This window comes from Parus major, chromosome 2 (genome assembly GCF_001522545.3).
Source record: "Parus major isolate Abel chromosome 2, Parus_major1.1, whole genome shotgun sequence".
Classification (NCBI taxonomy): Eukaryota; Metazoa; Chordata; class Aves; order Passeriformes; family Paridae; genus Parus; species Parus major.
The window spans coordinates 75318883-75334494 of record NC_031769.1 but is presented as its reverse complement, the minus strand read 5'-3'; the positions used below and the strand labels follow the sequence as shown (position 1 = coordinate 75334494).

Sequence of the window (15612 nt, the reverse complement as noted above, 5' to 3'; positions counted from 1 at the left end):
AAGATCCACCAGCAGTGATGAAAGAACTGTGTTATCTATGTGCTCTGAGATCTATTTGCTCATGATTTTCAGGGTGGAAAACTTGCCTATGTTTACCTGCTTTGTGTGTTCTTGAACAAAGACGATAGAAAGTTAAGAGTCTTCTGTTGGTTCATGGAAGAGGCTCAACACTGTATACAAGCCGCTGATGCTGCTGTCTTGGATATCTCTGGATGGTCTTGTTGAGGATGCATCTCTTTTGGTAGTCATTGTTTGTGTGGAAGCTGGTTGCTTGCCAGAGGTTGAGTAAACAGTTGCAGCATCAGTTGTGCAGACCTTTGTTTTATGCCACCAGCTTACAATACCATGCATTATCTGAAACAGCTAGATGAAAAATAATTGAGAGATACCTGCATGAGCAGCAGTAATCACAGGGCAGGTAAGGTCTTTCTCCCTCACATGGATCCTAATTTGTAAAGGCTTTCGCCTCTTTTCCACACATCTGGTCTTCCTAGGATTACAATGGAATGTTCAAATACCGTGCATGGTTTTTGAGAGTGGCAAAACATGCCTGTCCCTGACTACTAAACTGACTCTGGTTCCGATGGTGCATTTTGGTGGTACTGACATTTCTCAACCAGTTCTGAGGAGCTGCAGTAAATTCTTTTGGGTTCTTAAGACTACAAGCAGTTCTTGCAACTGCACCTTGGAAAAGTGTGTTCCTGGCTTAGTGGTCAGCAGTAAAGAGGCCTGCCCAAGTCCTGTGCTCAGCCATCTCATAAATCCACTAGTGATTAGTGCTATAATCCTTGTGCCAAAGGTATATTCTTGTTTTTTACGTGGCATGGAGAGGATCTGCTTCCTTAAGTTATAAATGTCAAGGGGAGGAAACACAGGGTTTCTTATCTAGCTTTTTTTCTTCTCTTCCCAGTATGGATGTTAAATAAAGTCCATTTGGTGTAGGACTTCAATTTTGTGGGTTAACTTAAAAGTGACAACGGCATAGTGTGTGATGTTGGTAGCTGTATGCCTAATGTACATTTTTTTTCCACTAATGCTGAGGGAAAAATACTGACTGTTGTAGAGGAAAAATCAGTGTGTGTTTTCCCCATCTTGATAATGTGGAAGCTATTTAACTGGTAAATAATTTTAAGAAAATATTGAGCTGTTTCTGTGCAATTGCAGTCATTTAGCCTACGGATAATTTTGCTGACACTGGATTTCTGTGAACTGATGCAAGATATTGTAGAGTGGGAACAGATTCCCATATATTACTTTCCCATCAACAGAAATTCAGATTTTCTCTCAATTAAATGGTAACATTTTCTTCATGAGAGTATATATCATTAATGGAGAGCTGAGTTAGAGGGAACCTTAAAAAAAGACTCATAGGTACATTTTTAGGGGAAGAACTACCATCATATATCTTGTACTTCTTGTTACTTCCTGTTTCTTCATCTGTCAATGTTGCATAGGCATGGTATAATAATGGAAAGCAAATTTCCAGTTACAGGATCACCTCTTAATGCAACTAATGAGTTTGGCAGTGGCCCAAAATTATGTAGTAGTCTTCTTATTTAAGAACAAACAGATAGGGGTATTCAATTTGTTCTTAAAAATGTTTTCTCCTAGGTTATTTCTTCTCCGGGACAGCCAAAGCAATCCAAAGGCGTTTGTACTTACATTATGCCATCATCAAAAAATAAAGCATTTTCAAATCTTGCCGGTAAGTAGATTATTTTTGATACTGATAACAAAACTCAAAATTCTAAACCATGAAGCTTTTGCCAACATCTGAGGAGACCTCTTATTAATTACTGATATAACTAACAAGGATTTTTCCATTAGAAAGTATATAAGCAGATACTCTTTAGAATTGTCAACTGTCTGATTAAAATTGTTGACTAACACTGCTGGAAAACTAGTGTAAGTCACTACATTATGCCAGAGTGTGAAATGCACAGAATTTGTTCTCTGTGACTGTCGGCAACAACAGTGGTTGTTGTCTCCTTTTTCATTTAAGCAAACATAGAATAAATTTTTTTAAAAATTTTTTCTTAAAAATTCTGGAGGTTATCCAATAATGCTGAGCTTCAAATAACGTTACACTGAAATGCTGGAAAACAGTTTGATTTTTATCTTGATCCAAAAAAGCATGAAAAAATTAAGATTATATAGATCTTTTTTCCAAACCTTCTCCTGTTGTTTCTGACAATTTTACAAACAGCTAAGAAATCTTTTTGAGGTGTTTTTGTTTTATCTAATGAATGTCAGTGTTGTCTGTACAACTATGAATTACTCTGTCCACAAGTTTTCACTTTCATAAGCAAAATGTTACAAGTTGGATTAAGGTATGTTTTCTCTAGCGCTGTGCATGGTTTTGTAAAGAACTACAGGCACTGGGTTGTTTGGACAACCAAGTGCCAACTGAGTGCCCATCATTTATTTATGCCACACACTGGTAGTACTCTCTAAGTTCTTCTGTGCAGCCTAACTTAAAAAGGATGTTTTGTTTTCCTAGTGTGAAGATGATGGACAGGTATTTTTCAGTCTGGATGATGGGAACACCAAATTCAGTGATTTAATCCAGCTTGTTGAATTCTATCAACTAAACAAAGGAGTCTTGCCCTGCAAACTCAAACACCACTGCATCCGAGTGGCCTTATGACCTCAAATCTGACCCTCACTGAAGACTGGATTTGATAGAAGAGTAATTGTAAGAGAACGTTGACACTGGGGAATTAGCAGATTTGTAAGTTGGTTAAAAAAAAAAAAATATTATGCACCTTGGGACTCTGAAAGGGATGGATTCGACAGGTGCCAACAGACCAAGATTGCTGGTTTGTCTAACACCTAAGAGTGATTGCTGCTGAGTGTCCCAGCATCCCAAAAATGGGGGGAGGGTCTGTAAAACAATGAGTAAATCTGAAACAAAACTGGAAACTATCTTGGCTGGACCACTTAACAGGAACAAGTGTGAAGAGAAATCTCTGAAAAGAACTCTTGCCCTGGAATAATCTTGACAATTAAGACTAGTGTGTTTACTTTTTGTATTGATCACTTTTTTTGCACTCCTACTTTGTTTCGGATATTGTATGCAGCCTATATTAGGAGCTGATGTGGCTTTTAAAATTCATGCAGGAGTTGGGTATTAATCCGCACCCTAAAATGTATGGAATGCTTCAGCCTAAAAGGATCTAGAAGAAAATCAAGAAGTGTGTGTGTGTGTGTGTGTGTGTGTGTATGTGTGTGTGTGTGTGTGCACGCGCACATATGTCTCAGTACTTCTCTGGAGACCTGAGGTTCAGTAATCTGCAGATGTCTTTGAAGAAGCAATGAGGATACAATTCTAAAAGAACATACCACCAATATACGTACTCTTAAAACTGTTGACTTGTAGCATTATGGCTGTAGTATGTTGATGGCGTATTAGTGGCATCCAGTCATGCAGAGACTGTATTAGATTCTATGCACAAATTTTTATTATTGGAGTGGTGGTTTGTTTTTTACAGCCTTTTGACTGTTTTCCTGAGGAAACTTACTGTTACTAAATAGAATAGGACTGAATGACTACACTTGCATTTGAAACCACCATTTTTTGTGAGAAGATTCTTCTGCAGGTAGTCTTATTATGACAAAAGAAATTTAAAACAGTGTTTTTAGCTTTATAGCTCCTTAAATTTTCAGACTGTTTCAAAGAGATCTTTCGATACAGTAAAGCTACAGTGACACAATGCTCTCCTGGGGATAGGGCATAAGAAGAACTGAACCCCTTCTGCTTTTTGTAGGGCCATGAAAGTTTACATGGTGAAAGGAACATGCTGGGAATAGAAACAGATTTGATTGTGAAGTAGCTGCTGGAAATACCATCAATTGAGGTAACTGGTGATCCCTGTGTCATGTGTGCTACTGCACACCGGTACCTGTGGCAGACAAGCATGTATGTTGCTCTGGTGCTGGTTTATCATCAGAACTACTTTATTGTTAATGTTTAAATGAATTATTTCATGTTTACACAATAACTCTTTCTGATGATAAATCAGTATTAAAGTCAGACAAGTCCCACCTTGATCCTGCAGTTGCAACCAACCATTCCTTCAGCAGCTGTCTGAACTGAAGTAACTTCTCAGTGCTTGGTGCTGTTAGCCACAGTGAGAAGTATTCCACCCTGGGAACTTGCAGAGTGTAGTGCAGAACAGAGCATTTGTAAAATGGTAAATTATTTACACAGGCTAGTTAATCCTTAATATTTGCCACTGAGTTTGAAATCCTAGCCATCTGAAAGGGTAAAAAAGGAAAACCAATCCTACTAGTCTTCATGTAGTGTTAAGAATAGCTTAAGACAAACCATAACCTGCCTGAGTCGTCCATATCAGCTTAAACTATGTCAATGGTATAGAAACACTGTATTTTAGTTTACAGAACACATTTAGTATTTTTTTCCATTTAATGTCTAGATACTAAAAATGAAGAAACTTGATTTTTAGTAGAAGCCTTTTTTGTTTAGTTTTGTTTTGCTTTTTTTAATTGTACATAGTGAAATGAGTGTTCCTGCTTTTTTGACAATGTATTTTAAAACCTTGAAATTAAGCTAACTTAAGTCTGACTTCACTTTGCATGCTTCTATTTGGCCCCTATTAGGAGAAAAAAGATACTTGTATTGACTACATTACCAGTTTAATAAGACCATTTATGCTGTAGTTTTAAGTTTTTCTGTTTACATAGCTTAGTGACAACCATGCATTTTTCCCAGTAGGTGGATAGTATTTGCAGTGTTTCATATTTATAAAAAAAACCAACAACTTTGCATCTTATTTAAATTGAGAATAAAAGTTTGACTATGAACCATGATTTTTGTATGTAGATGGTTGACTTAGTATTTTGTACTCTTCCCAGCTAAAGTGAGCTGTTTTGAGAAAGTGACCACCTTCAAAGTGGCAACAATCTTACTTAAGCAGATCACTGCTTTGTCTTCTTTCTGCTGGAAAACAGTCAATGCCACCTTAGTTTTCCAACAGATTCAGCTGGCTGCCAGCTCAGAATACCAAGGACTGAAGGACATTTGACTCTTATTTTTGTATTTAAATGACATGAATGTAAAGGGGATGCTCAGGGTTGTTTTGGAGCCTGTTGAATTTTTATCTTTTTGCCTGTGATTTTATTTTCTAAATAAATATTTCATGTAGCAATCTTGAATATGTTTAGAAGGAAAATGCCAAACCATTTTGGTAATGAGGTAACTAGTTAAGTTATGTTACGATAGGTGTTAAAGTACAAAAAACTTTTTATTTGTTAATTAATCTTGAAGAAACACGTGCCTCAGTTTAGATGTTTTGTCTTATCTTTTCTGCACTAAATACCTGACAGTTTGACCAATCAATGCACCTTTCCAGTGGCAAGACTTGCTTATCATAAATTATATTGTCACAATGCAAGATTTAGTGACTGTAAAATGGAATAAAGTTTAAAGTTTCAGGGAATGCAAAAGGTATTAACTTAAGAGACAAAACCTTTATTCAATATGCTTTGCTTCATACTGTAAATAGCTTTTTGGCTTGTGAACCTAATTGTAATCTTTCAGGTATTTTTGTACAAATAAGGGACTGATATTCTGTTTCTTGTAATTAGAAATAAACGTTAATACAATGCTATTCATTTTACATTGGAATGAATGTCATCCTTTGGATATATCAGTATACTGTGTATCTCCTGCCTTAATTCAGGTTAATTGGGTAGGTCATATTAAATAGCTTTAAGAAGGGTGAAGAGGAAAACACAATCCCCAATACACCTTTGTTCTGGTTGTTCTATCTTAAAGATTCCTGTTAGGATAAACTGCATTTTATTTAGAAAAGAACTTGTTCACTCCTTTTGTTTGACAAAAAATACTGGGGATATTCTGCTGTGATATTTACAGTATGATATTTACAGTATTCATGTGGGAAGGCTGCTAGAATCATATCAGAATAACATACTCTGACCAACTTTCTGGTCATAAATTTATAACTCATTGAAAATGCACATTCTGCATAAAACACTTTATTGGCCTGATAGCTGTTGGATCAGAAAACTTTGCAATGATACTTCCAGAAAGCAGTTATTTATCCCTTTAATCCTTGTATTTGGGTGGAAAAGCACCATCTGCACAAAATACATCTTTATTTAAAAAATCCAAGAGGGTGGAGAAGTGGGGTGGAGGGATGGGTGGTTCTTCTGGCAGATAGAAAAATAGAAGGTTGGTAATATTTCACTTTATTTTTTTTTTTACACAATCCTTTCCTGTTTCCAAATTGTTAATCCATAGAAGCCATCAAATGCATTCCACTTCCAAACTCTGTTACACTCTACTCTGGCTTCTGCATGCTATGTCTCCATGTGACATCTCCATATTGCACTACAGGATGAGTTAATTAATATGTTAGCATGATGAAATTAATTCATCAGCACATAGAGGCAGAATACTTCCTTTGGATTTTAATATTTCTCAAGTTTTTTCTATCTGGGCATGCATGTTAAAGTGCCTAGAATTCACTATCCTGCATGTAGTAACTTACTATTTTCATGAAGTTAACAAAGGGGACTGCTTGCTTAAAGAAAATGTTTTAGGATGCCTGTTTCCTGCTTGGCTAGAGGAGACATACTAACATTGAAACTGACTCTCACTATAATCATTAAAAGTCACAGACAATAATTCTACACAAACCTGTAAAAACAAAAAACAGTAAAAATCAACACCAAAACCCCACCTTGTTTTATTGTATATACTGCATTTGGAAGAGACAAGAAGATGGCATTAAAAAAAAACAACATGGTAAGAAGATCTCAGTAAGCTCCATGGCAAGGTAGTGATGTCAGCATGTTTGTCCAAAATGCCCACCTCTGTGGGAGATGCAAAATGATACCTGTGAAATCTGGCCCTTGGCATTAGCAGTGGGTAGTTGGGCTATCAGAACATCATCAGTACAAAATTAGTCTGCACCAGAAGCGGGTTTGTGGTACAGATTTTAATTACTTGCCTGATAGGTTTGTGCTTCTTTTACATTAGTTGCAGAACAACAGACGTGATCAGGCAACTGATCCCACATAAAACATTCTAGCATGAAGTTCAACGGGAAAAACAGCTTAAATGCATTTGGGCCTATAAGTAAATTCCTATCAGACTCACATTTTACAGCATGTGGCTGCAGGACTTTCATCATGATACAAAGAACCCTTAAATTAGGATTACTTTAACACTAAATTGTTGCTTCAGCCTATACCTGCAAAACCAGATGAGTAAAACATCACCAGATGAGCCATTCCCTTCAAGTTGAACTTTAGATGAGTTTTGGTCTTTGTTATTGCTAATTTAGTAATGCTTTAATCTCATTTGTCAATGTCCAGTCTGTAGACTGCTTTGTGTCTCATACATTGTTTTTCTGACATCTTCAGTAACAATGTCAGCAGATGGAGAAAAAAGATACCTTTCTCTGAAATATCCATGCTGCCTTCATTTGGGTTGCTTCTGCATCATAAATCTTAAGTCTTCCTTAACCTGAAGCACGATTTAATTAGTATTTGAAAATCCAACAATCACAACTATATCCAAGACCTGCATGATTTTCATTAGATACTGTGATTAGGCACATCTGAGACTTGAAAATTAATTAGTGTAACACACATTGCAAACCTTTAGCCCAAAGACAATTCTGGTCTAATTGCTCCTCATTTTGCACAGATACCAGCAGATGTTTTAGAAAGAAACACAGGTTCATACAAGACACTAAGCTGTGATTAACAGCCTTACAACACTTGTTAGTTGCCCAGGTTTGTTACTCTTTTCTGTAATCAGGTGTTTTTCATCCCTTGGCTGCAAGATTCTGGTGCCACAGTTGGGGAATAGGAAGGTGCAATTACAAACAGCTGCTGGCCCAGAGCAAAAATACAGCCTGGTTTATTAGCCCTGAAGCTCAGCTTGGCTGTGCTCAGAGGTATAACTCCTTAGACCTTAGAAGAGAGACAGGGAGGGAAGTGGAAGTGAGTAAATTACTCTTGGGCACTGTTTTCCAAAGGGTGGTTTGGGTGTGACTAAGAACACAGTGAAGACAGTGCTGTGATGCCCTGAGTGCTGCTCACCACTCCCTAAGAGTCAGCTTCCCCTCCTCGTCCCTTAAACTTGTGAAGACACTTCTACATGGAGACTCCCATTGTATTTGCCCTTTGAAACACATTCTCCAGAGGTGTTAGGACTGGAATCTTGCATTACCAAGGAGAGAAATAGGAGTAGAATTGGTGTTCTCTACAACCTGCCCATTCTCCAAAAAAGCTTGACCAACTGCTGTTAGAAGAAAAGGAAGGTGAGAGTATGGTTGTATGGTTTCAACAAGAACAATGATGGTTAAAGCAAATGGCTAAGCACAGTCCTGAATTTGTACAATATCATTGCTCCACAAAGAATCCTAGGCACATACTATTTTTAAATAATTTAATTATTTAGACCTTTTCATTATTTGATTCCCTCCATAACACTTTGCTATTGAATTTGTGCATGATAATAATGTGCTCTGTATGACTTAAAACCCCTACTTTTCAGGCTGCTGTAGCACTCTCAGAATCAAAAGCAAATACAGAAACGAGGCAAGTTGTGAGGATTGCAGCTTCCTGAAAAGTAACCCCACAACACATCTAATTATGAAAGAATGTAAATTGGTAATTATAGAATTGGTGGATAGAATACTCGTTTTTTTTTTTTTTCACTAGACAATAAGGTTTGTGAAAACAGCTGGCTAAACAAGGGTGAAAGTCATTGAAACCTTACAAAGTTTGCTTCACAATACTTAAAATCAATTGCTGGAACAAGCATTTGACCTGGTCTAGAAAACAGAGTGCTTCAGAGAAGCACATGTACCTGAGAAGGGATTGCATCCTCTCTCCCTAAAAGTGTAAGAGAGCAGGACCTTCAATGACAGCAGAAAAAGAGACTTAGGATGCAGTGGAAATGGAAGACGAAACATGAGGGTCAGAGGAACAATCTAATATATAATAAAACAGTTCAGTGAGCTAGTATAATAGATTTATAGATAGACATAGGCAACTGAGCAGAAACAAAACACTTGATGATGAGATTTTTTTTTATATGTAAGTCACCTGAAGTATGCAGAGGACCAGTGCAGGAAAACCAGAAGTATTTCTCCATAAACTCCTAATACAATCTCTTGCATTGACTACCACAAAATATAGCATGTGGCAAAAGTTCACATGGGTTCATTCATAAAGGGCTTCTATCACATCATGATAGAGAAAACTCAGCTGATGGATAATAATTACAAAAATACCATCTTTTTCTCTGAAAGTCCATTGATCACGTCACCAAGTGCCAGGAGCAGTCTTCAGGGGAAGAATCGTTACTTGACAGCACATATGTACGTACATCTTCATGTCCACTACTAAGACAAGATTTAGAGATACTTTTTATCTGATCCAGTGATGTGCCCACATGAGGGCTGCCTCATACAGAGGCAACTGAAGGTAGCACTTAAGACCTGAGGAACGACTAAGAAAACCTGCTCTTCAGTCAACTGGAGGCTCCCTTTGACTGAATTAAGGCTGCCCTTAGTGAAACAGCAATGTAAGTATTGAATTTGCTTCCTACCAATCCACCCCAGGAAGTGATGCCTTCAGGGTCTGCAACAGCTGTGTGCCTTCCCCTGCTCCAGCCTACCACTGGGAGGGTTTGCTGTGGGTGTGGGGGCTACCACAACAGAATTGAGTCCATCAGGCCTCTGAAGTTGTTCAAGAGTAGTGTTTGGCTTCATTCAGCCTCAAAACTGGGTCATAATTGACAGGGACTGAATTTTTGAGGTGTCCTCTAAAATTAGTTTTAAACAAAGAATATGTGCTACTCCATTTCAAGAAATGACTATACTAAAGGTTGCATATAAATGGGTATCTCTGAGCGTTTTTGTTCAGCAGTGCACAGGGATGTGTTGTGAAGGGTTCTCCTGGGTAAAACACAGGTTTTCCTTACACTTTTGATATCTGGGGAACAGAAAGGAGCGTGCACCTGCTCAAGCCATGTGATTTTTCTTGCTGAAAAATGGTGCAGCCAGAGGGAGAGCGCTGTGCTGGGGTTGGCAGGCCAGGTGTAGGAGGTGCACAGGGAGCTGTCAAGGCTCTCCCAAGCTACCCACTGCTGTTCAGGCAGGAGGAGAATGGGAAAAGTACATCACAGAATTGTTAGGGTTGGAAGGCATCTCGAGATCATCCAATCCAACCTCACTGCTGTGGCACAGCGACCAAGATCAGCGTGTCCAGTTGGTTTGGAATGTCTCCAGAAAGGGAGACTCCACGACTTGGGGCAGCCTTTTCCACCCTCAGTGTAAAGGTCTTCTTAACGTTGAAGTGGAACTTATGTTTTAGTTTATGGCCACTGCTCCTCATCCTGTCTCTGGGCACCATTGAAAAGACTGGCACCATGCTTTGAACACCTGCCCTTGAAGCATTTATGTACATTGATGAGATCAAGTGCTGGTGCCCAGCCAGGTTCTATGCCTCCCTGGAGGATCCTGCTGCCTCCCAAATCAAGCGTCGGGGGGTGGCTGAGCTCTGTCCTGCTCCGGTGAGGGGCTCACCTGGGCTGGCCCCGGACAGCTGCTGCCCTGCGAGGTGCCCGGAGGAGCTGCGGACGGTCTCTGACAAACGGGAGCGACAGCGGTGACAATGGAACCTAATTTTGCTGATTTCTAGTCTCCGATTCTGGCAAGTCTAAATCCTGGAGTAAGTCCGCTCAGCGCGGGCCGGCTGACTTAAAGCTCGGGTTGTGTCCGGCTCCACAGCTGGAGCAGGCCGGGTCGGCGAGGCCGGAGGGCCGCGGGCACGGCGGGCTCCCATCCCCTGCCCCTGGCCGGCAGAGGGCGCGGCGCACAGGCCTGCTCTAACCGCGGACGCGTGGTTTTCCCGCGGTTGGTGTTCCTTTGTTTTATGGCGGCACCGTGGGCTTCGTCTCCTGTGAAACTGCTTGAAAACAGCTCTAAACCGAGGCAGGGTGCCTCAGGCGGGGTGCCTGCTGCAAATGGCAGCGCTGGGGCACGGCTGGCGAAAGCACTCACCCCGTTCCCGGCATGTCCCGGTTTGTGGACGTAAGGGTTTCCCTCTCCCGGCTGTGCCGCTGAGGCACCGGCAGGCGGGAGCCGCCAGGCAGCCGCTGCCCCGAGAGCTCTGGCTCTGCGGTTTCCCAAACTGTCCCACTTGCTGGCTCGTGTGACAGATGTCTCGCCAGACATCTCTGTGGCGTGGACAGCTTCACCGGTGTAACCTCGGCAGAGGCAGGATATGCCGGGGCTGCTGGCTCGCTCCATCCCTCGTCTCGTTGGGTATTTCTCCTAAGGCTCTATGAATAAATGAGAAATCCCACGTCCCTCCTGTCACAATGGCTGCGAATTGCGGCTGAATGAGCCCACGCGTTTTCTGGCTTCCCCGTGTTGGGAAAGAGCAGCTGATAAAGCTGACATAGGGCCATGCCTGGTTAATGGTTAATGAAAGAGTACAGGGCGACCACAGTACCAGTGAAGCCCTGATAGTTGCTGGAAAAGCCTTAGAAATTTCTTGAGATTAAAATTTCTTAGCCAATTCTGGTGACCTCTTCTTCAAAGGGCCATTGTGAACTACAGGAAACTGTAGGGAACTAAAAACAATACCGGTTTTCCTGGAAGAGACCCGGAAAAGGAGTGAAATCCCAAAAAGGTAAGGATAAAATCGGTAATGTCTGAATGTCAGGCTACCTCTGCACTTTCACCAAATAATTTAATTGAATAAATCCACCTAATTTGTTCAGTATTAAACTAGACAGTCTTTAGAAATGCAGCATATTATGCTAAATGTAAATATTTTAATTGACATGTGCTTAAGCCAGTTTTGGTGAAAAGTCAGAAGTCCATGAAGTTCATTTTGAAATCAAAGCTTTGCAATTAACAACATTTTTAAGAGAACTTTTTATTAACTGCTGCTAAAAGGTGAGTTGAGGGCACTGCTGCTTAAGGGAAGCAGCCTGAAAGGTTTGCAGTACCTCTAAATGATGGTGTACTGGGCAGTCTTGGAGTTGGAGGCCAGCTGACAAGCTGATTTTATTAATCTTTTAAAATTTGGTCAGAAAAAATATTCTTATTTTTTGAAAATTTTGTGTTCCAAGTCCTTGAGCTTAGTTTCATTGTAAGCCTGTCACATGAGGTATATCCTCTTATAGAGATCCTGTTTATGGCTCAGGGACTGATCTTCATATGTTGACACTACAATTTTATGTGGGGTTAAATGTGAAACAGCAAAAGTTATTACAGCATTGCTGGGATTTGAAGAGTAAGAAGATGCTGAAATTGGAGAAGGAAAGGTGAAATAAAATGATAGTCACTATTTACATGACAGAAATTTGCTACTTATGTCAATGGTAAGTAAAAGGGGAAAAAGAAGATACTCTAATAAAAGTTCAATGAAAAACAGATTTGCAGTATACTTGTGATATATGCTGAAAGGTTTCCTTGGGTGAGTGACGCCTCAAGGAAGAGCATTCTGGAACTCTGATGTTTAAAATGTGCATCCCCCAACAACACCACAAAGTGAGGAAACTGGAATTTCTTGCTAAAATTGCTAAAGCTTGTTTAAAGTTGTAAGAGAGTTTCTTTGATTGGTCAATTGATACACATCAATGGAAAATTTCTGTGTTGCTTTAGTGTGTATTTTTTACTCTGTTCTTTCCATTCTGCTGTGTCCAGTTCTGGGCCCCTCAGTTTAGGAAAGATGTTGAGGTGCTCAGATGCATTCAGAGAAGGGTAACAAGAGGCTGGTGAAGGGCCTGGAACATACACCCTTTGAAGAATGGCTGAGGGAGCTGGGGTTATTTAGCATGGAAAAAAGGAGGCTCAGGGGAGACCTTAGCACTCTACAGCTGCCTGAAAGGAGTTTGTAGTCAGGTGGGGATTGGTCTCTTCTCAAAGGCAGCTGCTGACAGAATGAAAGGCCACAGCTGTGCCAGAGGAAGTTTAGGTTAGACATCAGGAAAAAAAATTCTTCACTGAAGGAGTGATTGGGCACTGGAATCGTCCACCCAATGAGGTGGTGGAGTTACTATCCCTTGATGTGTTAAAAAAGACATGGATGTGTCACTCGGTGCCATGGTTTAGTTGATGAGGAGGTTGGACTTGATGATCTCAAAGGTCTTTTCCAGACTAGTTCATTCTGTGATTCTCTGAAGAACTGTTCACCTCATTCTTCTGAGGCACAAAAAAAGTGTATTTTTTTCAATCACAGATAATATATTGTGTAATCAGAAAAATACATGGCCAACAGTATTCCATTATTGCTAAGTGAAAAAAAAAAAAGTTCAACCTATAAAACAAACTCAGTTTATTTCCAGCATATCCTAACCCCAGTCCTGTTGCTCTTCTCAACTGTCTATTGCCTCTGCATGTCCACAGTCCTCCTGTGTTTTCTCTGATGAGTGTCTACCCATTAAGCCAGTTAATGCTGATTCTATTTTTTTCTCCTAGCAGTGATATCTTTCCTGTAGAAAATTTTGGAATGGAACAACTGTTTTGTTGTACATTTTTCACCTTTCTTGATCCTATGTGGATTGTGTAGCTATCTATTCAGAACCAAATGAATAAACAGGAGAAAAAATATTATGGTAAATAGTCATTTATTGGAAAATAAATTGGGATTTTGGTGTTAGGCTCTTTGTCAGAGACCTAGCAATAGCATTGGATGCTTGAAAGGTTGCTCTTGCAGTTTACTGTTAAATAATACTGTATGATTCCCCCTTTTCTGCCCCACTTTCCACTTGTTTCAAAAAGGAACATTTGGTTTTAAAATTCAGGGCAAGTTGGTTTTTAAAGTTCAGGGCGCTAAACTTTGTGAAAGTGTAAATAGAAATTAGTTTTATCTTTCCTGATTGTATGTTTTCAGAGGAATTGGGTAGTTTACATGGAGTCAAATGTAGTTTAATATTATTATTCTTGTGTTATCTCAAACATACTACTTTATTCTTGAATTTATTTTTTAGTTTCAGAGACAGCATAGAGATTTTGTCCCTAAGTTGACTGATGCAAGGATTAATGGCAGGACATGAGTTTTTTTCATTCATTCTCCCTCAGTGATGTGCTATGCTGTGAATCTCAGTGTAGGAACATGGGATGACTTGAAGGCAAAGATGTGACTCCAGTACTGTCACCTATCAAAACATCCCATTCTCTACAGAGGATGTGTCTCTCCATCTGTTAGGTACAGCCTGTCCTTGCAAGATTGGATATGAAGCAGAGAGGTTAGTAATGTTTTGAACAAAGATAAGGTGGAAAGGTTTCAGTCATTGTAAGGAGTATAAGGAGGGAGGACATGGAACTTATCTGTTCTTAACACTGGAGACAATTGAAGCCATAGTAAAAGCAACTGTGCATTCCAGTGGAAGCTGGAATATGTATAACCCTAAGTCAGGGTTATTATTAGCATTTCAGAGTTTCAAGCCAGTCGTGCCAAACTTGGGTTTGTGACATTCCTTATGCTTCAGGCTTTTTTTTTTTTTTTTTTATATATATACCAAGTACCATCTACTGTCTGATTGCTAGGGCAACGTCAAGCACTAGTGTCAGCAATACTGGCATATAATTTGGAGTTCAGTTTACAAAAAGGAAGGGAATAATCTCTTCCTGATTGGTAGACAGAATATAAGTAGCAGACTAAAATTGGTGGGAAAAGAGGTCCTAGAAAAAAAATGCACTGGAGAGTATTGTTTAGGAGGGCTATAAATTCAGCATCAGAGTAACGCTGCTGCTAAGTCACTTATAACTCCTCCCTGTGTTTTGGCCTCACTTGCACTCAGTTATGCTGTTGACAGACTGTTTCATTTAAATGAATAAACCTCACAGTTTTTAGATTTTCATTTTTCTGACACATGACAGCACAGGTACAGTTAACGTGACATAACATGAGGGAAGCTTCATTACTGTGACCACTTAGTCATGCAAAAAATCGAGATGGGAAATTACAGATATACTACATATTGTGCTTTCTGCTTTTAAAAACAATCTGAGCTCAGAGAAGTAGAAAGGATCCATCTAATCATAGTACCAGTTCTATGAATTTCAAGGCAAATACACATTTCCAGACACATGGGACAAACTGAAGACTGATGAAATGCCAGCATGCTGGGAGGATGGCTAGCAGACACCTTTTCATCTCGGACAATACCCTAAAGGAAATGGCCTTTCAGTGTGGCAGATAGTGTCCCTTTCTGTGCTGCTGCTTTGAAGGGAGGAAGAGAGAACGAATGCAGAGGATTTCAGAGGAGGTGTCATTTCTTTAACAGCATCCTGTGGGTGCATTATCTTGCAGAGACCTTTTTCTTTGTCTTTCAGTCTGATTAGCACGTCTTTGTGCAGTTTTAAAATGCTTGGACAGTTTTCCCCTAAGAAATACATGTGCCTTCCAGCAGTTTCAAATTGCTCTTATGTTTGATATCCTTATACATTTGCGAACCCATCAGAATCTTGTTGAGTTCTTGACTGTAATTCTTCCTGCAGTAATTGTATTTTCTACAGTTTTAACCACACATGATGTGAAAAAGTGTTTTCTTCCATCTGTTTTTAATGTGTTATCTTTAATTTCCCAGAA

The 15612-nt window shown here is 39.7% G+C and overlaps 3 protein-coding genes across 12 annotated transcripts in view; 2 read left to right on the top strand and 1 right to left on the bottom strand.

Moving 5' to 3' along the window:
* Window positions 1–5639, top strand: part of GRB10 (growth factor receptor bound protein 10) — a 146822-nt gene extending 141183 nt beyond the window's left edge. Inside the window, exons 16-18 of one of the 4 annotated variants that reach the window (XR_001525455.1) lie at window positions 1612–1705; window positions 2501–2731; window positions 3768–5639. Coding sequence is in view for 2 of the 4 variants with exons in the window: in XM_015653131.1 (XP_015508617.1) it covers window positions 1612–1705; window positions 2501–2647 (241 nt within the window). In the remaining 2 variants the exon portion in view is untranslated. Of the gene's footprint in view, window positions 1–1611; window positions 1706–2500 lie in introns of all 4 variants that reach the window. The other 3 variants (XR_001525453.1, XM_015653131.1, XM_015653118.1) reach the window with 3 other exon arrangements.
* The window catches only part of CDH18 (cadherin 18), a 1344136-nt gene that overhangs the window by 553314 nt on the left and 775210 nt on the right, over window positions 1–15612 (bottom strand). The window lies entirely within an intron of this gene.
* The window catches only part of DDC (dopa decarboxylase), a 73401-nt gene continuing 69276 nt past the window's right edge, over window positions 11488–15612 (top strand). Inside the window, exon 1 of one of the 2 annotated variants that reach the window (XM_033512142.1) lies at window positions 11488–11700. The gene's annotated coding sequence lies outside the window, so the exon portion shown is untranslated. The remainder of the gene's footprint in view (window positions 11701–15612) is intronic. The other variant, XM_015653303.2, reaches the window with a different exon arrangement.